At 47.2% G+C, this 23,193-nt stretch overlaps 3 protein-coding genes across 15 annotated transcripts; 1 reads left to right on the top strand and 2 right to left on the bottom strand.

The window, feature by feature from the left end:
- Positions 1-624: 624 nt before the first annotated feature.
- On the top strand, positions 625-2,774 carry LOC125514010 (protein NUCLEAR FUSION DEFECTIVE 6, mitochondrial). Of its 13 annotated transcripts, none has more exons than XR_007286242.1 (5): positions 626-857; positions 938-1,062; positions 1,825-1,850; positions 2,215-2,256; positions 2,478-2,774. XR_007286242.1 is itself a non-coding variant. In XM_048679253.1 (4 exons), exons 1-3 carry the CDS (start codon positions 736-738, stop codon positions 2,232-2,234), a joined length of 267 nt encoding a protein of 88 aa, XP_048535210.1. In that variant the 5' UTR covers positions 625-735; the 3' UTR covers positions 2,235-2,256; positions 2,478-2,774. The 13 variants fall into 13 exon arrangements, 8 of the variants coding, with proteins under 8 accessions (XP_048535210.1, XP_048535212.1, XP_048535209.1 ...); XR_007286241.1 differs by having other exon boundaries at positions 627-857; positions 938-1,137; XM_048679253.1 differs by lacking the exon at positions 1,825-1,850 and having other exon boundaries at positions 625-857.
- Positions 2,775-10,679: 7,905 nt separating this feature from the next.
- Positions 10,680-13,528, bottom strand: LOC125512266. Its single transcript, XM_048677364.1, has 6 exons — positions 13,069-13,528; positions 12,374-12,467; positions 12,037-12,273; positions 11,750-11,960; positions 11,229-11,310; positions 10,680-11,138 (listed from the first exon to the last, which is right to left on the bottom strand). Exons 1-6 carry the CDS (start codon positions 13,525-13,527, stop codon positions 10,947-10,949), a joined length of 1,275 nt encoding a protein of 424 aa, XP_048533321.1. The 5' UTR covers position 13,528; the 3' UTR covers positions 10,680-10,946.
- A 1,007-nt stretch (positions 13,529-14,535) lies between these two features.
- LOC125514009 (F-box protein At5g51370-like) lies at positions 14,536-20,549 on the bottom strand. The gene is made up of 3 exons (XM_048679247.1): positions 19,088-20,549; positions 14,963-15,224; positions 14,536-14,868 (listed from the first exon to the last, which is right to left on the bottom strand). Exons 1-3 carry the CDS (start codon positions 20,248-20,250, stop codon positions 14,803-14,805), a joined length of 1,491 nt encoding a protein of 496 aa, XP_048535204.1. The 5' UTR covers positions 20,251-20,549; the 3' UTR covers positions 14,536-14,802.
- Positions 20,550-23,193: the final 2,644 nt, after the last annotated feature.

Genomic DNA, 23,193 nt, shown 5'->3' with positions numbered 1-23,193 from the left:
GACCCACCCGTTTCCGCCGTCATCGCCACCACTACCTTCCTCCTCCAGGATGTGAAGGATTAGGCATGCCCTCGCGCGATAGAGCCAAAGGACGTTATCCCAATATCGATGAGGGAAAGGCCCGCCCCGAACGTCGGTAAAATATGAGTTCCAACGGTGTCACCACCGCCCGGGAGAAACCCTAGGTTTTAGGGGCAAAATATTCTGTACAGCCCTTACACCCTGTTGTATCATGCACCTGTCGATGATGGTTTGTATGTTTTTTTTTCAAGGTGATAGACGTTGAATTTGCCAAGCCCACAAATCGTTAGTAGTGAATATGAAATCATCAAATTGGTTTTGACACCAAACACGAAATCGTCAAAATAACGTTGACACAAAATATGTTTTTTTTTATTTTTGTAACCGAACGAACTATTCTGTTTTTTTTATTGTTTGGATTGCTTACCACATGTTTCATGTGGTTAACTATTCTGTTTTTAGTTCCGCCTCCAATCCTTTTTGCCCAAGAAATGCAGCCTGTTTTTTCGGTGTGGCACATTTGGCGGCCTGCCGAACAGGATCCGCTATTGTTGGGCGTCCGGCCCAACATGGACCTGGAAATGTGTCCTTCCTTCCCAGCCCGTGCCGCCGCCGCATTCCTGACGCCGAGCCCTAAACGCTTCTACTCTCCTCGGTCCTCGCCCACCCGCCTCTCCCTTTCCCATCTCCCTTGCCTTCGCCAAACCCTCAGAGATGGCCTCGACCTGCTTCCGCGCCGCCGCCCGCGCCGCCACCGCGGCATGCCGCTCGGCGGCCTCCCGCTCCATGCCCTCCGTCGGCCGCTCCGCCGCCCGCCGCGCCCCGCTAATCTCCAGGTAAACAAACGGTGACGCAGTTGATAGCCTTATCCATGTGGGTGCCGGATCTGTGACGCGGAATGGTCTGTGGCGTGCAGGGTGCCGCTGGAGCTGGGGTGCTGCGCGGGAATGTCGCTGCTGCCGCTGCACAGCGCGGTGGCCGCGGCGAGGCTGACTTCGCGGCTGAGCACGGCGTCCCGGAGCTCCTCCGCTCTCTCTCAGGGTATCCTCTGTCGCACCTATCCCGGACTTTAACATCGTACCATCGATGAAGCTGTTGTCTGTCTTTTCGGTTTGGGTGAGAACTGCGCCCGCCCGTGCATACTTATACCTTACTTTAATCTTGCGCGCCATTAGTTCAGTTGCTTGCTCAGCATGGTGAAGAATCTGATGCTGCTTGTTTGCTCTGTGTCACCCTTTGGTCACTTCCCTGTCGATGATTCTGTGTAGTTTTTGTCCAGATGTGTGTGGTCGTTGTCGTATCACCGAAATGCCAGTGTTCTAAGAAGTTCCATTTGGTGTTTGTTTGCTATCATTTCTATTCCAAAAGGAAATTATTCAGCTCGCTGTAGATGGTTCGACTAATGAAAATGGAGAATTAGAGATGTCCATGTTCATAAACTCTAAATTCCTCTAATTCTTACCAAAATAATGTCGTATGTAGCACCGTTTTGGCCTAATAGTATGCTAGTGCTGTTCCACGGTGACATCACTGTGCGTAGTGACATGACTACCTCAATATTGTGTTTATGTTTGGGTAGGAACAACAAATCACTTTAATTCTTAGGTTGCACATGTCAGTGCTACCTTTGGGTCTCTCTAGCTGATCAGCACTCCATACTATACCTCCTTTACCTACAGTCCAAGAGAGAAAACATTTTTTCATACTATAAGACAATAACGATTGCAGATTCATTTGTTCAACAATATTCTTTCATAGATTTTTGTATTGAGGTCAATTGAGTGAGACATTTGGTTTCTGCAGGCACATGAGTTGCTAGTTCTTGAAAGGTATTTTACTGGAAGCTTGCTGTTTTGCTTCGCAATCATCAAGAATGAGTGCCTAAACATGTCAAATTTGTACCTGAAGACTAGATTTATATTATTTACATATAATTATTAGCCGCCTTTCTTGAAGAACAGTTTGATGGATAAAATACGCCATTTCCCTATGTTTTATGCAGTGGTTGTGATTTTGCTAAGCCTACCTGTTTGGGAAAAATATATGCAATATTATTTGTGCAACTTTCCTATATGCTTCTCTCTTTGCCTTGTAAGATGGTTACATTTTCTCTTGAAATTCTATTTAACAAAGTGAGTTGTATGAATCCGCCTGGCAGTGTAGTTTACAACATTACCATTCTTCTTTTCTCAGATGAAAATGATGATACGTGAAACATTTACACAATGTCTTAAGGTGGGCGCTTGGCTATTGTGGATATGCTCCAAACATATTGCTCGACATCTGTCTTAGCCGTAGTGTTATGTCTTAGACAGTCAATTCCTTGTAACATTATTATTTCTAGTATCAGGAACACTTCAACGCTGTATGCTTCCATGCTTATAAATTTAAAGAATAAAGGTGCTGTTGCGATGTTCAATCTCCTGATGTATACTTTATTTGTTTGTTTTATATAGAGATGGGTCTCTCTGCTCCAAGGTGATAAAACGCGGGAAGACCTGCTCGTGTCGTGCAATCAGTCTGATAGAATTTGTAGAGTAGTGAACTAAATGAACTTCTTTTGGTACGGAGTAATTTATTTGTGACACGTACAATCATGGTTCTGCTGGGCCTTTCCAAGTTTTGAGATCATATCTTTTATCTTGATATAAATATGCAAGGACAAATTGCAGAGTGATGGCTGTGTTTGTTTACAACAGTTCTGAATGCCATTTATATGGTAATGATCGATGAGAAACGAGTTTAATAATGCAGTATTGCCTATCTGCTATTTGATATTCTAGCCGCATTCATACAAGTCATTTCAGAACCTGGAATCAGCTTACATCCCACCAGATAGTCTCAATGCTTCATTTCCATGGTCTCCTGCTCTGTGAATTTTGTTTAAATTTGCAGCTTCCAGGAATTGTTGTGGTTGCTGGCTTGCTGTGAAGAAATGGTTGTTACAATATAAAAGGTTGGTTAGCCAAATGCCCAAATGAAAACCTGTGTATTCTACTCTACCTTGAAGATGGTCGCCTGGATTGCTTGTTTTTTTTATTCAAAACCAGAGTCGATTTCAGCAACTGTTGCATCTCATCGGACGGCTCTTCCTTTTCCTCTACATCTATCCACTGCCTCCGCCCTCTTAGAGCATCTCCAAATAATATTGCAAACTACATGCTACCCTACTCCTCGTCGGAGCTTGATGGACCCCTTGATGTAGTCGTGGCCTCATGATCGTTCACAGTGGGGCAAATCGATGTCATCTCCTTCAGTGTTGTCTGCGAAGAGCTCCTCCTGCTTGATGTCGTGGCGGTTTGATGTCGCCACCTGCTCGGACTCAAGGATGGCGTGATTCTCCATGATGAGCTTGGCGAAGGCGGCAGTGCCTCCATGCTTGGCCTCGAAATGCGCCTTCGTTGAGAGGTGCTTCACCTCCTCAACTTGGGTGAGGCAGAATTGCTCCTCCACCACCTTCATCGAGAGGAGGTGGATGTCGTCCACCATGACATTTGCCACCTCAAACCTTGCGGAACCTCCATGCCCTCCTCCTCTGAGCTCGGGCAGGCCGCCATGTGCCGTGTGTTGTGCATTGGCGTCCATGTGGGCTAGAAATCCTTCATGCCCTCCTCAAATCCGTCTCACATATGGGCTAGAAATGGGTAGTGCTGGACAGCCCAAACATATGGGCTAGATTTAAAGGGTTCGGTTAGGTGATAATTTTTTATCCATACTATGTTCGAACTGTGTGCCCGAACATATGGGGCGAAGCGGAAGATCCGGTTGAAAATGCTCTTGTCCATGCTAATCGGTTGTCTCTCTTGCTCGTGGCGCTCCTACAGTGTAGCCTTTGCCATGTCGCCAACACCCGACTGCTAGCAGTTCTGTCGCTGTTCCCGACCATCTCTCTAACCCTATCGTGCCCGACCATCTTCCCTGGTGTTACAAAACCCCTCCTCTGCTCAATGTCATCGCTGCCTTCGGCTCGGTGAGCATGAATAACCAAGAAATCATACGTTTATGCTAAATATGTAGTACCGTGAGTTTTGCAGACCAGAAGGAATAAAGTTGGTTAGCAGATGAGGAGGCTCATCAGACAGAGGGGACAATGGCGATCCACAACGATGCATGTTATGTGGTGGTTGTTAGAGTTATAATATAAGTCATGTACCCCTTTGTATTTATCCCGTTGTATAAGGGGTTTCCTGCATATGTTTCACACCTGTACATTTATATAATATCGGCCTATGGCCTCATGGGAATACAAGTTGCATATTCCTATCATGGTATTAGAGCTAGGTCAATTTTATAGCACGCGCAACTCATGCTGTTGATCCACCTCCGTCGCGACGCCTTCATCCTTGGCTGCGCTGACTCTCCCTCCCACCCCCGATCGAGACTCCCAGATCGATCTGCTCGACCCGCCCTCATTCGCCTGTCTCGTGAGGCGCCGCCGCCTGGGCGCTGCCGCCTGATAGCCGCCATCGATCCCGATCGAAGACGCCCGCGATCCAGCCGACTGGTTCTGCTCATGACCGATCCAGCCGCCAGGTCCTGCCCAAGATCCTGTAGCCGGTCCCAACTGCTCTCTCTCCCGCTCGGATCCCGTTGCTAGCGTCCTCTCCAGCGGACGCCCGATCCAGCGCCGGCCCGATCAGGTCGCTGGTGCTCTCGTTGGTTCTCAAAACAAAAAAAAACAAAAAATATGTCTGCTGCATCGGGCTATGTTGCTGTCCCTCGCTGTCCGGTAATCTTTGATGGTACTAACTACACCGAGTTTACTGGCTTCATGCGCATTCACATGCGTGGCATCCGTCTTTGGGGTGTTCTTTCTGGCGAGGTCTGCTGTCCGCCACGTCCAGTTCCTCCGGTGGCCCCTACTCCGCCAACTCCATCGGTTCTTCCTACGGATGCTAATCAGGCCGCCAAGGATGCGGCTAAGGTTGCTGATGAGGCTGCTGATCGTGCTTATGATGAGAGGGTTTTGGCTTATGAGGAGGCTCTTCAGACATATCATGGTGCTCTGTCTGTTTACACCCAGTGGCTTGATGATGATGCTCGTGCTGCAGCTGTTCTCACTGCTAGTGTTCTGCCTCAGTTTGCTTCTGAATTTCTGGGTCTTTCTACTGTCTTTGAGATGTGGACCCGTCTTCGTGAGCGCTATCAGCCCTCTGGTGATGCCTTATACCTCTCTGTGATCCGTCAGGAGCATGCTCTTCAGCAGGGTGACTCCACTGTTGATGACTTCTATGCACAGAGTTCTGCTATCTGGCGCCAGCTTGATTCTCTCCGTAGTGCTGGTTGTCGTACCTGCCCCTGTTGCCGGCTGTCCAGGCCAATTTGGAGTTTCATCCCGTCTATGAGTTCTTGTCTCAGCTCCGTAAGGAGTTTGAGCCCCGGCGTGCTCAGTTGTTTGCTCGTGGCCGTATTTCTTTCATGGAGGCGCTTTCTGAGATTCGTGCTGAGGAGACTCGCTTACGTGGTGCTGGTTTGCTGGAGGTTCCCTCTGTGCTCGCTACTCGTGCTCCTACGCCACTTGCTCCACCGACCCCTTCTCGCTCGAGTGCTCCGCCGCTCTTGCCCACTCCTTCTGGAGGCTCAGGTCGCCCCCGTCCACATTGCGCCTATTGCAACAATGATGGTCATCTTGAGTCTCAGTGCTACACGAAGAAGAAACACCTGCGCAAGGCTCGATCCTCATCTTCAGGGACTTCGTCATCTACCTCGACAGCTTCAGCCATTGCTTTGACTGAGCAGGATATTCTGAGACTTAAGCATCTGCTCACGGCTTCAGGTTCTTCCTCGACGGGTACTGCCGGTTCTGTGACTGATGCTTCCCGCACTGAGCAATCACCCTCTACACAGTCAGGTACATCCCCCTGGGTTCTGGACTCTGGAGCTTCTTTTCATATGTCTTCTCATTCTTCCACTTTGTCCTCTCTTCGATCACTGGATTCTCCTATTCATGTCTTCACTGCTAATGGTACTCCACTTTCTGTTGCTAGTAGAGGCAATCTTACTACTCCTTCTTATTCTGTTCCTGATGTTGCTCATGTTCCTCGACTTATCATGAATTTGTTTTCTGCTGGTCAACTTACGGATTCTGGTTGTCACGTCATCCTTGACGTTGACTCTTGTTCTGTCCAGGACCGTCACACGCACACTCTGGTTGGGGCTGGCCCTCGCCGCCGTGATTCTCAGGGTCTTTGGGAGTTGGACTGGTTTCATGTTCCTTCTGCTGCCACCACCATCGCCAGTTCTTCCGCTTCTGTCGCCTCCGTCACTGGTTCTTTCCAGCAGTGGCATCATCGACTTGGTCATCTGTGTGGTTTTCGGTTGTATTCTTTAGTTCGTTGAGGCCTTCTGGGGTCTGTCTCAGGAGATGTCTCTTTAGAGTGTCAAGGTTGTCGTCTTGGCAAGCAGATTCAGTTACCATATTCACATAGTGAGTCAGTGTCTAAGCGTCCTTTCGATTCAGTCCATTCTGATGTGTGGGGTCCGGCCCCTTTCGCTTCGAAAGGTGGTCATAAATACTATATTATTTTCATAGATGATTTCTCTCGTTACACATGGCTTTATTTCATGACTTCTCGTTCTGAGGTGTTGTCTATTTATAAGCGTTTTGCTGCCATGGTTCATACTCAGTTCTCTTCACCCATTCGTGTTTTTCGTGCTGACTCCGCTGGCGAGTATATCTCTAAGATGTTGCGTGGTGTTCTTGCTGAGCACGGGACTCTCTCTCAATTCTCTTGTCCTGGTGCTCATGCTCAGAATGGTGTGGCTGAGCGAAAGCATCGACATCTTCTTGAGATGGCTCGTGCATTGATGATTGCTGCCTCTCTCCCGCCTCATTTTTGGGCTGAGGCTGTCTCCACATCCACCTATCTTATCAATATACAGCCTTCCGCTGCTCTACAGGGTGGTGTTCCTTTCGAGCAACTTTTTGATCGTTCTCCCGATTATTCGATGCTTCGCTCGTTTGGTTGTGTTTGCTATGTTCTTCTTGCCCCTCGCGAACGCACCAAACTGACCGCTCAGTCTGTTGAGTGTGTCTTCTTAGGCTACAGTGATGAGCATAAGGGCTATCGTTGTTGGGATCCTATTGGTCGTCGGATGCGTATCTCTCGAGATGTGACTTTTGAAGAGTCTCGTCCCTTCTACCCACGCCCATCTTCCTCGATTTTTTCAGTGCAGGATATCTCTTTCCTCACTTTTCCTGACTCACCTATCACCCCCGCCGAGACTGTACCTCTCCGTTCCACTTTCTCTCCTTCTCCACATCTAGTTGATTTGCAGCCATCATCCTCCCCGGTCTCCTCGCCTAGCATGTCACCGGGTTCTCCACCTTCATCTCCGGTGACTTCCTCCCCGGTCTCCTCTCCCAGCCTGTCACCGGATTCTACACCTTCATCTCCGATGACTTCTTCGTCGCCACCCCCTGATTCTACCTTGCCGATTCCTCCTTCTATTATTCCATCTTTTCCTCAGCATTACACTCGTCGTCCATGACCAGTCGATGCCTCTGTGGATGGGTCGTCATCTTCCTCTCAGCCTACTTATGGCTTGCGTTCTCGTCCTCGTCCGCCTGTTGATCGCTTTGGATTTCCCACCGCTGGTGCTGCTATTCTTGAGCCGACTTCTTACCGTCAGGCTGTTGTTCATCCTGAATGACAGTTTGCGATGGCAGAGGAGATTGCTGCTCTTGAACGCACTGGTACCTGGGATCTTGTTTCTCTTCCTCGCGGAGTCCGTCCGATCACTTGTAAGTGGGTCTACAAGGTTAAGACTCGCTCCGATGGTTCTCTTGAGCGTCACAAAGCTCGTCTTGTGGCTCGTGGTTTTTAGCAGGAGCATGGTCGTGATTATGACGAGACTTTTGCTCCTGTGGCTCATATGACCATTGTTCGTACACTTCTTGCCGTTGCCTCTGCACGCCACTGGTCTATATCTCAGCTTGATGTTAAGAATGCCTTTCTTAATGGTGAGCTGCGTGAGGAGGTGTACATGCAGTCACCACCTGGGTATTCTGTTCCTGATGGCATGGTATGTCGTCTTCGTCGCTCTCTCTATGGCCTTAAGCAAGCCCCCCGCGCCTGGTTTGAGCGCTTTGCCTCTGTGATTACTGCTGCTGGTTTTTTAGCAAGTGCTCATGATCCAGCATTGTTTATTCACCTTTCTCCTCGTGGTCGGACTCTTCTTCTTCTTTATGTTGATGACATGATCATCACGGGGGATGACCCCGAGTATATTGCCTTTGTCAAGGCCCGTCTTAGTGAGCAGTTTCTTATGTCTGATCTTGGACCTCTTCGCTACTTTCTTGGGATTGAAGTCTCTTCTACCTCTGATGGCTTTTTTATATCCCAGGAAAAGTATATCCAGGATCTTCTTGCTCGTGCTGCTCTTACTGACGAGCGCGTTGTTGAGACTCCTATGGAGCTCAATGTTCACCTCCGTGCTACTGATGGTGATCCTCTCCCTGACCCGACGCGTTATCGTCATCTTGTTGGCAGTCTTGTCTATTTAGCTGTCACTCGTCCGGACATCTCTTATTCGGTTCATATTCTGAGTCAGTTTGTCTCTGCCCCCACCCCGATTCACTATAGTCATCTCCTTCATGTTCTTCAATATCTTCGAGGCACGATCTCTCACCAGCTATTCTTTCCTCGCTCCAGTTCTTTACAGCTCCAGGCCTATTCGGATGCTACGTGGGCTAGTGATCCTTCCGATCGCCGTTCACTTTCTGCTTACTGTGTTTTTTCTTGGTGGTTCTCTCATTGCCTGGAAGATGAAGAAACAGCTTGCAGTTTCCCGTTCGAGTGCCGAGGCTGAGTTGCGAGCAATGGCTCTTTTGACGGCAGAGGTGACTTGGTTACGGTGGTTACTTCAGGATTTTGGTGTTTCTGTCACTACACCGACTCTGCTTTTATCTGACAGTACAGGTGCTATCAGCATTGCACGCGATCCTGTGAAGCATGAGCTCACCAAGCATATTGGTGTTGATGCTTTCTATGTGCGCGCTGCTGTGCAGGATCAGGTTATTGCTCTTCAGTATGTGCCTTCCGAGTTACAGTTGGCGGATTTCCTGACGAAGGCTCAGACTAGAGCACAACATGGCTTTTATCTCTCCAAACTCAGTGTTGTTTATCCACCATGAGTTTGAGGGGGGTGTTAGAGTTATAATATAAGTCATGTACCCCTTTGTATTTATCCCGTTGTATAAGGGGTTTCCTGCATATGTTTCACACCTGTACATGTATATATATATCGGCCTATGGCCTCATGGGAATACAAGTTGCATATTCCTATCAGTGGTGAGCGTGCTGGTACATATGAAGCTGAAATTGAAAAGTATTACTCCGTCCCAAATTACTTGTCAATCTAAGACCAGTAATTCGGGATGGAAGAAGTATAAGAAATGCTATTTTTCTTTTCAATCACTCTTCGTGGATGATACACGCAGTTTGCCACGATGCCTACTCCATACACACGCCTTTTGGCCATTCTCAGCGGAACCTATTCGATTTCCCTCCATGGCGGCAAAGAATCCGTTACAAAGACGATGTCAATTAAAGTCACCATCTGAGGTATCTAGGAAAAAACTATCACGGGCCACATCAACTAATAACGATTGAAACGCTTGATAAAGCATGCTTTCATAGTAGGCCTTGAAGAACCTCTGCTTTTGCCAACGTTGTCAACCTGGTTCTAATGGGTTGTTTCGAAAACCAAAGTGTTTCAATGTAATAAAAAAACATTCATGAAATACTGGAATCAGAAACTTTGCTACCACCTCCGTCTCGGTGTATAAGTCATTCGCGTAGTTCTAGGTCATCGGTTTGAAAAATTAAATATGTGTTATATGTCATGAAAAGTATATTACTAGATTTCTGCACGGATGTAGTTTCTAAATATATATTTTTTGTCACATATAATACATATTTAGATAGTTAAATTGTTGACCTAGAACTACGCGAATGACTTATACACCAGGACGGAGGTAGTACTTTTTCATCGTTCACAAAGATTATCGCAAGCAAATCATAAAACTTTAAGAATCAAATTTGTGTCAAAATTGTTGATTTTTCGCTAGCAAGTACTCCCTCAGTCCCATAATATAAGAGCATTTTTTACACTAGTGTAGTGTCAAAAACGCTCTTATATTATGAAATAGAGGGAGTAATTCTTTTGAAAAGGCATAGCTAAAAGTAATTCCGTGTGCTAAACTTCTATGTCTTCCCCAAAGAAGTACTCCTAAACCCGATGAAGCAGCAGGCATACTGAAAGATAAATGAATTTTGAGTAGTACTCCGTCTGTAAACAAATATAAGAGCGTTTAGATCACTACTTTAATGATTTAAATGTTCTTATATTTGTTTACGGAGGGAGTACTACTGTACTAGTATACATTGGCAGTGGCATATTGAACAACCAGTTTCTTGTCTACTCCTAAACCTGATGAAGCAGCAGGCGTGGCCATGGTCTGGTGCCTGCCTGCCTCCCCTGCCAGTGCATATATAGGATCCCCGGGTACCGAGCTCGAATTCGCCCTATAGTGAGTCGTATTACAATTCACTGGCCGTCGTTTTACAACGTCGTGACTGGGAAAACCCTGGCGTTACCCAACTTAATCGCCTTGCAGCACATCCCCCTTTCGCAGACCATGCTACCATAATCTTCAAGCCAACAGTGTGGAATTTTTCACTTCTCCAATGGGGAGACTAATGTCACATTTAAGAATCTGTGTTCCAATGCTGACCAAGTGTTGCATGACCTAAAACTTCTTCCATCATCCCAGGACAGCAAACCATCATTCTATACAGTATATGGTCCTTTCTTTAGTATTTGACGCTGTCGAATTCGTTAGTTTTAGTCTTAGCTGTGCTGGCACTGGTAGGAGCTTATGCCAATCGGCTTGTCTGGAACTAGCACAAGCAAGAGCTGGATCACAGAAAAGCAAGTGTCCAGGGCAGCCTTCCTGTCCTAGACATCTCCTCCAGGGCTCTCTTGACACCATCTATCCGGCTGTTGGTGGCTGCCTGCTTCTTGACTCTCTTCTTATCAGCTCTCCTCTCTGCATCTTCTATCGCCTTTTGCATCTTCACTACGGCTTCAGCTCTCTGCTTCTCCAACTTCTTCTGCATTCAGTTCAGACACAAACAGAAATGTGAAACTGCAGGTGCAATGCTATCAAATGCAAATATTCAATGCAGTGAACTGAAGTATACCTCAGTTTTTGTCAGTTTATGCCTGGCCTGTGCAATCTTATTCTTCTGCCATTTATCGATCTGGGCTTCTTTCTGATTCAACCTAGTTGATTGAAGTAACATCATAAGTGCTCTGTCTAGAAAAGTTACAAAGAACTATCCTTTTGTAACACACAAATCCAATTTTGTTAGTTCATGAACTCTATACACGATGAGTTGATAACGGGTCAGCTCGAATTTTCATTTCAACAAACTAGACAGTCACAAGTCACAAATAGTCATCTATGTACCAATAATCAGGAGCATGCTCTTCTGTTTTATTCCAATGTAAGATAGAGTTTAGCACAAACTGTTCCTTTATGATAACAAACATATTATTCTACATATGATCATTCCCCAAGCCATTTGATTCCTCGTCATCATTCGCTCGATGCAACTATTCTTGTTATATGAACAATTCTTGATTCTGAGCAACTCCCTAGTTAACTGCTAACAAATGCATGTTAAAAAGTAATGATAAAAGATGAGATAAGAGGGATTACTTTTCTATGAGCTTTGCAATCTGTGCATCCTTCCAGGCAACCAACTTGGCGTGGACAGCATTTTCCTCATGTTTCCTTGCAGGGCACCGCAGCCGTCTCTCCATCCTTTGCACTGCAGCTGCACAATCCTCGACCTCTGTATGGTCAAAAGCACGACCATCATGATTGCTTCCCTCATAGGCACTATCCGACTCGAAGTTCCAATCACGAGCTGAAACAATGCAGGATTGTCTCAAATTCATGTTCTGCTGAAAAACTGATAGGTCTCAAGAGATTTAAGCCAATACCTGAGGATACACGAGATGACATAGCATCATCCTGCCAGTCCTTCTGATCCACTGCCTCATCTGCCTCTTCACTTACTTTAGGCAATCTCCATTCATTGACAGCATCAATTGCTCCCATGCGCTTCCCATGGTAATTATGTGAGGAGCGAGCTCGGCGCATCAATCTAGCTGGCGTGGCCTTGTGGACGAATTTTGGAGGCCCTCGACTGGATCCGTTAGCTGCATAGTTCAAGCAAACTAATTGAACATGACATGCAAGAAAAAAATGTGAGGCTGATCTATGAAAGGGGGAGGCAGACAAAAGGCGCAACCTCTCCTGTCCGGCAGAGAAGGGTGCAAGGGTGCCTGGGAGTCTGTAGTCGGATGTTTCGTGGCGTAGCAGAACACTTGACGAAATCTTCTCTCGTTGGTAACCTCCCTTGCTCTTGTTCCTGAGGTAGTTTGGCTTATTAGCACCTCCCAATTACTTATGAAAGATCAAATGGGTAGAAAGCATAACTAGGTGGATACAAAACTGGAAGCAACAAGTAACAATTGGATGGAACCAGACAACCAAATCATCCTAATCTGGTTGATTGACCAAATAAATGCACCATTGGTATGATTGAGATAATGTTACTCCAGTCTTTGTCCAACTCAAGATTCAGCAAGCAGAAATTTAGCAACAAGCCTGGATCACAAATGTGCAGCCTTTGCTGCTCGTTAGTTAATAATCATTAGGAGTTTCCAATCGATTCCTGGAGCATCTATCAATCAAGAATCCTATGAAACTTTAACAGAATGCTAAGATGTCGAGGCCTTAGTTCCTGGGATCGATACAAGAAACCGAACAGTTCCATCCAAGAACCTACATCTGCTCCAAGACTTGACACAAGGAATCGATGGAGCCCAACACAGCTCATGAACCGCATGCTACAGAGCAATAGTTCCAGACTGACGGCAGGGAAAATCAAGAACCTTTGAGTTATCTACTTGTCAAGCGAGATCCTGTCAGGAGCAACGCGAAAGAGAACCAAGAACACGGGAACCGACCTGCTGTGACGTGACGAAGGAGGACGTGTCGCCATCGTCGCGCCGCTCTCCGCCATCCCGGCAGCCGTCGCCGCCTTTGCTGCTGACGGGGCTGCATATGGGCGACGGGGAGGCCGGGCGGTGCGCGGTGAGGGAGCCGGCGCTCCAGGCGGCGCAGCTGCCGTAGGAGGACGCCGGGCGGCGGCCGTAGGGGCCGCCGCGCCCGCCCATGGCGGCCATGGCGAGCAGCATCTGCGTGCTCCTCCCCGCGGACGCCTCGGGCTGGTCCTCCGGGTCGGGGTCGGCATAGAAGGCGGCGGCGCCCTCGGAGGCGTCGGAGCGGGCGGGGGAGGAGCCCGGCGAGACGCGGGAGGCGGCCGTCGACTCGCCGGCGCAGGGGAGCGGGAGCGGGAGGAGGTGGTCCATGCGGCGCATGTTGATGCTGCCGCAGGAGGAGACGCCGTCGGGGACGGCGGCCATCTTCTTGCTCTGCGCGCCTCTTGCCCTCCTCCGCGGGGGTGCGTCTGGCAGTTGCAGAGGGCGCGCGATTCGAGAGATTGAGGGAGAGAGGAGGAGAGCCGAAGATGGTACGGATGGGCTTTATATCAAGCGAGGTGGGCTCTGGGCTGGGCCGTCTGGCAGGGACAGGGATCAGGTGACATGCACCTTTGCATGTCACCGTGTGACTTGCGGCCTAAATTCATATTTAAACATTGTAAAGAAATCTGAAAAAAATCATGCATGTTCATAGCACATATTAAAATAATCTTTAAAAAATTTAGATCAAAATTCGAAACATACATCAAGAAGCAAAAAAGAGAAATCTATTATGAATAGTTGCGAATGATTCTCTGTATACTATTCACATATGAGTTTCTCTTTTTTGCTTCTTGTGTATGTTTTGAATTTTGATTTTAATTTTTTAAGGATTATCTTAATATGTGCTATGAACATGCAATTTTTTCAGATTTTTTTACAATGTTTAAATATGAATTTAGGCCGCAAGTCACACGGTGACATGCAAAGATGCATGTCACCTGATCCCTGTCCATCTGGCAGCTGGGACGGGTGCTTCCTCCTCCTCTCCTGTTCGTGACATCGAGAAAAAACAGCTGCTCAGCAAATGCAAATGCAAAGGCTTTTGTCTCAAAATAAAAAAATGCAAAGGCTTTTGTCTAAAAAAAAAATGCAAAGGCTTTTGTCTCAAAAAAAATGCAAAGGCTTTGTCTACCAAAAAAAAGGAAATGCAAAGGCAACATCAACATTCCAGGGCAGACTGGAGTCTCTTGACAAACCAAATTAATTCATCACCATCAGATTTGCACGAAAAACACATTGCATCAAGTAGCCGCCGACGTATTTCTGCATTTGCCTAAAAAGACGTATTTCTGCAATGCAAAGTGTGCAGGCAACAAAAACCATTCAACAGTCAAGTCATGTGGGGATAAAACACGAACACTTTTGGTGCTTCCGTCTGATTCATCATCAGGAACTAACAAGTTCTGCCATAGCTTATAAAAGAAAATTTCTGTGGCGTACATAAATGTTGGTTAGGATCGTCATGGGGTAGTGTCAGCTTGTTACAACTCTGCCAAAAACACAAATCTGGGCGGTTGGTATCTCAATTGCCCTTGGGCGTGCCAGCTTCCAAAAATGAAGAACTTTGATCCAAATCCAAAGAATTTGCACCAGCTCCACGTATACGAACTTTGCAGCAGCACCTAAAATTCTGTCTGGACCAAAAGAGCGATCAGGCTAAGCAGCAACACCCGCTGGATAGTTGAGCACCTTGCCCTTGACTCGTTGATGGCCCGGTAAAATCTGCCACAAGAAAAGCTCAATCCTTACGGGCAAAGAAGAGATGAAGCGCATCATCGCAGGGAACGGAGCACACCAAGATGATCAGACTTCATACCCTTTTGAAAAATACTCTGCCCTTCTTTCCCATTCCAGTGCCCACTAGGCTTGCCGCCAGGAGAGATTTGTTGTCGGGCCTCCACTTCAGCTCTTTGAGATTAGAGAAAAGCTCTGAGAGTGCACCAGTCATTTCCTCGTCCTTTATTTTGTTGCACGCGACAACTTGTAGACTCTGCAAATCATTCCATGAGGTGACTACAGATTCGACACCTCGAGTTGTTAATAATGAGCAGCCTTCTAAGGACAGCAATTTCACTCTCCTGAAAAATAAGCAAGATAACCATTAGTCAAGATAAGTGAGACGACTAGTCAAGATCCTATGGTACATCCAATACAGCAATACATAAATATTAGTTTCCAGAAATATAGGCTGTGGACCAAAATGTAATAATACCTATTATTACTCTATAGGAATGTTCATATGAAAAGCATTTCCACAAGAGGATTTTTTTTATGAAAGAAGATTTCTTGATAAGAAAATACCAAATATCCACACACACAAAAACTAGGACTGTTTTGTACTAGCACTTCCATTAAGCTTCCAGGTAGTTTGAAGTTCAATGAATTTCAGCTGAATAAGGCTCAGTATGCAGTTAATCTATTGTGAAAATGCCACAGGGACCAGTTCCCGTTGGAGTGTTGGTGTCATTTTGTTTCAGCCCACTAGTTCACTAGCACCGTATTGCATCCAGAAATCTAGGGTGTGTTTGGTTGAGGAACCAAGTAAAATGGAATGTCATGGTTCCATTCCATTAGAATGGGTCCATTCCATTCCTGCGTTTGGTTGTAGTCAAATGATGGAATGGAATGGTTCCGTTTCACTGTTTGGTTGAAGGGATGGAACGAAAACGAATTTGATTCAGCTCACCTCTCTTGTAAGAATGCTGATATTCTCATTTACTCATGGCAATTTAAAACTTACCTCATATATCAAGAATTCTTTATATACTCATGGCATTAGAACAAGGATGTTGATTTTTATATACTCATGGCAATTTAAACTTATCTCATATATCAAGAATCCTTTGCTGTTGTCATATATCAAGAAGTCAGTTTTCGAGTGTTGCCAAGAATGGAAAATACTCCCATAATATAAGAGGAAATACTTAGTGTCAAAAACGCTCTTAGATTATGGTTGTCCTTATCAAGAAGTCAGTTTTCGGGTGTTGCGAAGAATGGAAAATACTCCCTCTGTCCCATAATATAAGAGGAAATACTTAGTGTCAAAAACGCTCATATATTATGGGACAGAGGGAGTAGAAGATAAGATCATGACAATCACTATGGATAATGGCTCCTCAAATGATAATGCTGCTAAGAGATTGATGGACAAGATCATTGCTAGGAAATTGGCTAAATTTATTCCTAAGTACTTCCATGTTCGCTGCTGTGCACACATTGCCAATTTGATAGTGAATGATGGCATTGCTCCATTGCAAACTTTGATCAATAAGCTTAGGGATACTGTCAAGTATTTGAAAAAAATTCCATCACACATGTCCAAATTATTGACGTTTTGCATGTCTCTAAATATGGAAGTTGGGAAAGGTTTATAGTATATGAACAAATATGTCCAAAATTTACCTCACAGCTCTCTCGAAAAGATGAAAATATGGAAGAAAATCGAAACCAGGATGAAGGTTAGACCGTTAGAAAAGGTTAGAAACAAAATTAATTAAACGCTTTCAGAACTAGAGGCGGAGCTTCTTCTCAATGAGCTGCACGCATTAGTCCCTAAAACCAATCCAAATCGGTGAGATCGAGAGCTCCCTGGTTGCAGCAGCTACTCGTCTTCCCTACTGCCAATGCTGCTGGTCTAGTCCTTTGCTTTCTGATGCGTTGGAGCCACTGCTCTGCTACCAGCCAAATCGGCAACAAAATCTGCGCTGCCGCTGCTCTGCTCTCTTTAGGCGTGACGAAGGACTCCGGGTGGAGGTCCACGCCGCTGCTGGACACCATCTCGCAGCCCACCTCGCTGGTACCAGCCGCCGTACCTACTGGCCCGCCGCCAGAGAGGGTGGCACCACCAGAGAGGAAGAGCTGTGGGACTTGCCGGCGCAGGTGACAGATTGAGAGAGGGAGGGAGGCGAGAGGGGTGGCGACGCTGAGATAATGATGGGGTTTGGGCCTTTGGGGTGAGTGAGTCATGGGGAGGGGTGAGATGCAAGAGCCGTTCTGCGTGGTTCCACCAAATCGGAGGTACCGGTGTGTCCGCATATGGATGGAATATGCCGTTCTCTGGAACGAGTGGGTTCTGGTTCCTCTACCCAACCAAACACGAGAACGACTCCTGGGAACGGAACGAACCCGTTACGTTCCGCCTGACGACTCAAACCAAACACACCACTAGGTATGAATGGCACAAGATGCCCTATCCAGGAAACAAGCTAGAATAGTTGACTTGGTAGAATCCATTTGCAGAGTCACGAAAAAGGTACTACACGGCAGACAAGCTGGATATTAAGGCGTTTCCTGGTCAGGGCCGAAATAATTGCACTCGACAAGATGAGGAAATACATTCCATTCTCATAGAGAAACAGTAACATGCCACTTTTAGGAAGCACTTACTCAGATGCCTTGAGGACTAATCAAATGCAAACAATAAATATGTGACAAACAGCAGAACTGCAGAAGAGCGCTAATGGCATAATAATCTCTTCATGTGAGGGCAATTATCTACCAAAACCTACGTAGCTACATTAACATATAATATGCTGGAATGCTTGGCACTTTTCAGCCGTTCTACCACACCATGAAATTGGAAAATTGGCAACCAGTGGTCTGGGACATCATTCAGCAGGCAATTGAAGACGCAAAAGACATCCAAATATTCAGCATATAACAGGTGCAAGATTGGCCATCTGTTGCTTCCTTTCCCCAGGAAAGTCAATTCTATGCTGAAAAAAATTCCATCACACATGTCCAAATTATTGACGATTTGCAAGTCTCTAAATTAGACATCCAAATATTAAGTTGGATGTCTGCAATGGAGCCTAATTTGTGATGCAAATAGAAGTAACTTATACCCTAATCAAATGAAATTATGCAGACAACCAAGTCAGGTTTTACAGTTTACAGGTCACTAGTGCCTGGCCATAAGAAATTATTGATGATCTGTGGAACAGCCAGTGAGCTACCTGGACGAGCATTTGATAAATAGTTTCACGATGAGGCTTTTATCAACAGAAGAGAAGACAGTTTACTAAAAGAAACAGCATCACACGCAAAGGTCATTTATGTAGACTAGGTATGTGCCCGTGCGTTGCCATAGGGGCCAAAATAGTATGTGCCCGTGAGTTGCCACAAGGGCGAAAATAGGTATATGCCCATGATGGATCTACTTTATTGGGTTACCAAAGATAAGAGATTAATTGTTGTAGTATTTATTTGTGTACGGGCTGTGAATTTATTGCTATTTATTGGGTTAGCAAACATGTCTGATCGGTACCAGGTTTTACCATAAATAAAATTCAGAAGGTTGGACGAAGGATTTGACATAAGAGGGAACGGTACTTTCTTTTTAATTACTACATATAAGTAGAGAAAAGGTTTCGCTTAAGCACACACCTTCAAATCGGTGCAACCAGCACACTAAATATATCACCTGACGGACATCAACCTTGAATACGTTAACTACATCTACTGTTTTCTTTAAACAACTAACAGCACGAACAGAATATAGAGCAAAAAGATAACTAAAGTACAGTACTTGTAACAAGATAACATACCAAGGGTATAGAACCACAAGTGTAAAAATTTGCTAGCAAATGCTATCTCAGTATTGGTTGTTAGAACACTCTCACAGACAACCAGAATGCTACTTAACCTCAAGATAGTTACTTATCATTCAATCGTCAAAAAAGCAATGGTCAGTTCAATCATGCAGGGTGGGCCATGTATTGCAAGCATTCTATCCCCTGACACTTAATCAATGTCATAGCATCCGAACGTTAGATACCTAAGGCTCCTTTTATTGGCAGCATGTCATTATCACAGAGCAAACAAAAAGCGTGAATAATTAAACAGTAGAAGGCGCAAACTGTCCCCATTAGAAACAATCATGATAGTCTATTAAGAAACTAGTGCTAATACATTTGAAGAGTCAGATTGGTGGTTACAGTACCTGCATAGGCCAGCCAACGCAAACATGTCGTCTTCAAGGCCCCAACAATTCTGGACCAGCAACTCGCGAGCACCCTCACAGACCAAAAAGAGAGCATGGAGGGCGTGGCGGTCACGTAGCTGGCACCGATGCAATTGCAGGCTCTCGAGCGTGAGGCAGGCGCCAAGATGTTCAGCAGGCCCAGGATCATCATCAATCCTGGCACACCCCTGAAGCCGCAGGGTCTTGAGGTTGCCACAGAAAGCTAGAGCAGCAAGCCACCCGCCGTCCATCCTGTGCTCAGCAATGGTGAGCTCCTCCAGCATCGCACAGCAGCGCCCGACAGCTGCAATGCCATCATAACTGCCCTCGCAACCCACAAGCTCCAGCTTAACCAACCGTTTGCAGCCATGGGCGAGGATGGTGAGGCCGATGTCAGTTACCCCGCCATCTTCACTCGTGCCATACAGCGGCGAGGAGGCGGCAACAATGCGGAGGATCTGGAGGTGCGCAAAGGCAGAGACCGGGCGGAGCGCGAGGTCAGTACACCGGTGGAGCTCAAGCTCTTGCAGCGTGGCGCAGCCTCCGGCGATATCCATGAGGCCGGCGGACTCGGACGCTGCTGTGGCCGATAAGCGCCGGAGGTTAGGGAACCTGGCGGCAACGACGGCGAGGCCCCTGTCGAGCACATCGTCGGCGAGGAACCGGCAAGCGCCGAGCGGCGGGTCCGCGGCGGGGTCTAGGGTTAGCGAGACCGCGCCGCAGGTGAGGACGGGGGAGGCCCGAGACGGCGCGGCCGGGGCGGCTATGGAGGCCGGGAACAGGTCGAGGACCGCCAGGTCGGGGAAGCGGTAGGGGAGGCGGTGCGTGACGAAGGCCCAGTCCCGCACCGCGAGGCGGCGGCGCAGGCGGCCGGAGAGGCGCGTCCACCTCTTGCAGACGAGCGAGGCGGAGGCCGTGAGGTGGGGCTCCGGGAGGTAAGCGAGGACGCGGAGGAGGAGCTCGTCGGAGAAGGCTAGGGTTTGGTCGGGTGCGCGGTCCGGCGGCGGGGTCGGCGGGGCCATGGCCGCGGCGGGCGAGTGCGGCGGCTTCCCCGGGAGCAGCCAGAGGTCGGGCCAGCCCTTGGGCCCGTCGCGGTGGAGCCCGCGGCCGGCGCTGAGGGAGTTGCGGTCGGGCTCAGGCATTTCTCGGCGCTATTGTTGCACTTCCTCCGAACGGCGCAGCGCCGGGCCGCCGCATGGCCCGGCTCCCCCGGCCGCGACCGACGGGCCCGCGGCGAGGGCGGCGGCGCTTCGGTTCGAGGCGTCGGGAAACGGCGATTCGGCGGTGCGGTGCGGCGCGGTGGGGGATCTGAGGTTTGGAAAAAAAGAGAGCGATTGCGGTGGAGGGTTTTTGCGTGGGATTTGGAAATCGGAGTTGGCGCTTGAGGCAGGCGCGGGCGGGGGGCGCGGGATAAGCAGGCGTTGCAGATTCCGTCGGGGCTCTGGGCCAGGCAAGTGTGTGGTGGTGGGGAAAAGTTTTTCAAATCCTTTCCTTGTCTCCGTCTGTGAAGTGTGAACCTCGTTGTCTCAAAAAAAAAAAATGAAGTGTGAACCTCTTCCCGTATCTCTCCATCTTCTCCAAGGAAAAAACTGAGCTTTTCTTCTCGTTTGTTCCGTTGCCGAGCTGGTCGATGTAACTAAACTTTATTTAAATTCCCATAAAAAATTATTTAAATTTATAAACTGTTCGTTGTGAAGGACGAGGGAGGGATGGAGCTTGCGAGGAACAACCGGCCTCGTCGCTCGTCGTGGTAGAGTACATTCAGGCCGTGACGGAGGATGTACACATGTACTCACTGTACTGCGGCGGCGTTAGGTTTACGGCGCCTTTTCGTTGCAAAAAAAAAAGGTTTACGGCGCCTTTTCCTTTTCTTGGGCGTTAAAGTGGTCGCCTGGTTTTTCCTTAAAGGCTAGTAGATTAACTACTCTAGTACTTCTGCTTCGAACATAAAGTCTGCAGTTGCGGTTGCTCTAGGTCATCGCAGGGTTTGTTTTCTCTTTTCTGCTGCTGTTTCTGTTACGGGAGTAGGGTATTTATTTTTGCAGCGAATTCGGTTACGGAAGCTAGAGGGCAAGAAAGGCCACAACGAGCCAAACAAAGGATGGGCTGGGGTATAACTCTGTTGCACGCATGGATCAACAGTTTGGGACCCTTTTTTAACATAGTATGAACGCAGACCCTCGTATATATGCACATACACTCATTTTTCTGAAAGCGCGCATGTGAAGTCGCACACCCTGCTCTATGAACTCTCTTTCGAGAGACTGTGCCGACACATTATCTTGAAATCGATGAAGTCGTCACAGACGCCTTCGTAGTCCTCCCACAAGATCTTGATGTTCTATGCAACATGCGCATACGCCTCCGTATAGTCGCACACCCTGCCTTATGAGCATCTTCGAGAGATTAATCCGGCATATTATCTTGAGATAGATGAAATCGCCACAGACGCCTCCGTAGTCGACGGAAACGTCTCCCTCCACTGAACGCACATCGTCGGAAGACCTAAAATAAATCTTGAAAAATGTGAGTATCAGTGTCAAGTCTAGGACTTGAACCCTAATGGGTTGTGGATATCACTGTCCTCCTAATCATTCCCTACAACCGGGGTAGGCAAATCTGGGTCACTATACATCTACGGACGTGTCTAGACGGGCCCACGGAAAATGTTGGGCGGGTCCTCATTTGCCCTCCCATACAACCACACTTTCCATATGTTAATCATATATTCATGCAAATTCATGCACATCTATCTTATAGCATAAATTCATCACCAATTCAATAAATTGACGATACAAAATAAACAACAACTCAACAAGTCATTACATCCCAAAATAAAAAACAACAACCCATACATAGATAGACGATAGACGATCCCGTAGCAACACCTCGCCGTGGAAGCTGGCGAGGACGTTGACTACGTTACCTTGCCGAAGGCTTCACGTCAGCGGGCCAGCGTATTACTGTATCTCGGGAAAACTGGCTATGACAGCAAGCTCGTCGACAGCGACGGCTTCACGCGTGCCATGTCACAGATTAAGTGGTCCATCCCCAACCCCTCTGGTTCAACCGACGTCTATCTCTTCGACGGCCCCGCCGCTGATCTCCTTCGCCACGCGATCAAGGATTTGCGATCCTTGTACGCCATCGAGCCCATTTTGGTCATTTCTGAAGGACACGTTCTACGATGGCGACTTGGGATCCTTGATATGTCCATTTTGCATCATGTTTTCTTACTGCTATTATAATATTTTTATGCATAATAATGCTTTATGGAGTAATTTTAATGTCTTTTCTCTCATAATATGCAAGGTTTACACAAAGAGGGAGAATGCCTGCAACTGGAATTCTGAGCCTGAAAAAGCCACGTCAGAGTTACACGTTCTGCACATCTACAAATGAGCTGAAAATTTATGGAGAATTATTTTGGAATATATAAAAAATATTGGAGCAAATAACTACCCGAGGGGGGCACCTGGTGAGCACAAGACACTAGGCGTGCCAGGCCCCGAGGCGCGCCCTGGTGGGTTGTGCTCAGCACGACCCACCTCTGGTGCCCATCTTCTGGTATATAGATCATTCTGACCTAGAAAAAATTAGGAGGGGACTTTCGGAATGAAGCGCCGCCGTCTCGAGGCGGAACTTGGGCAGGAGCACTTTTGCCCTCCGGCGAAGCGATTCCGCCGGGGGGAACTTTCCTCCCGAAGGGGGAAATCATCGCCATCGTCATCACCTACAACTATCTCATCTTTGGGAGGGCAATCTCCATCAACATCTTCGACAACACCATCTCCTCTCAAACCCTAGTTCATCTCTTGTGTTCAATCTTTGTACCGGAACCTCAGATTGGTACTTGTGGGTGACTAGTAGTGTTGATTACATCTTGTAGTTGATTACTATATGGTTTATTTGGTGAAAGATTATATATTCAGATCCATTATGCTATTTAATACCCCTCTGGTCTTGAGCATGATTATCATTTATGATTAGTTACTTTCGTTCTTGAGGTCACAAGAGAAGTCATGTTGCAAGTAATCGTGTGAACTTGATATGTGTTTGATATTTTGATGATATGTATGTTGTGA

Source organism: Triticum urartu, chromosome 6, assembly GCF_003073215.2.
Source record: "Triticum urartu cultivar G1812 chromosome 6, Tu2.1, whole genome shotgun sequence".
Classification (NCBI taxonomy): Eukaryota; Viridiplantae; Streptophyta; class Magnoliopsida; order Poales; family Poaceae; genus Triticum; species Triticum urartu.
The sequence above is the reverse complement of the archived record's forward strand: the minus strand, read 5'-3'. Positions and strand labels throughout refer to the sequence as shown.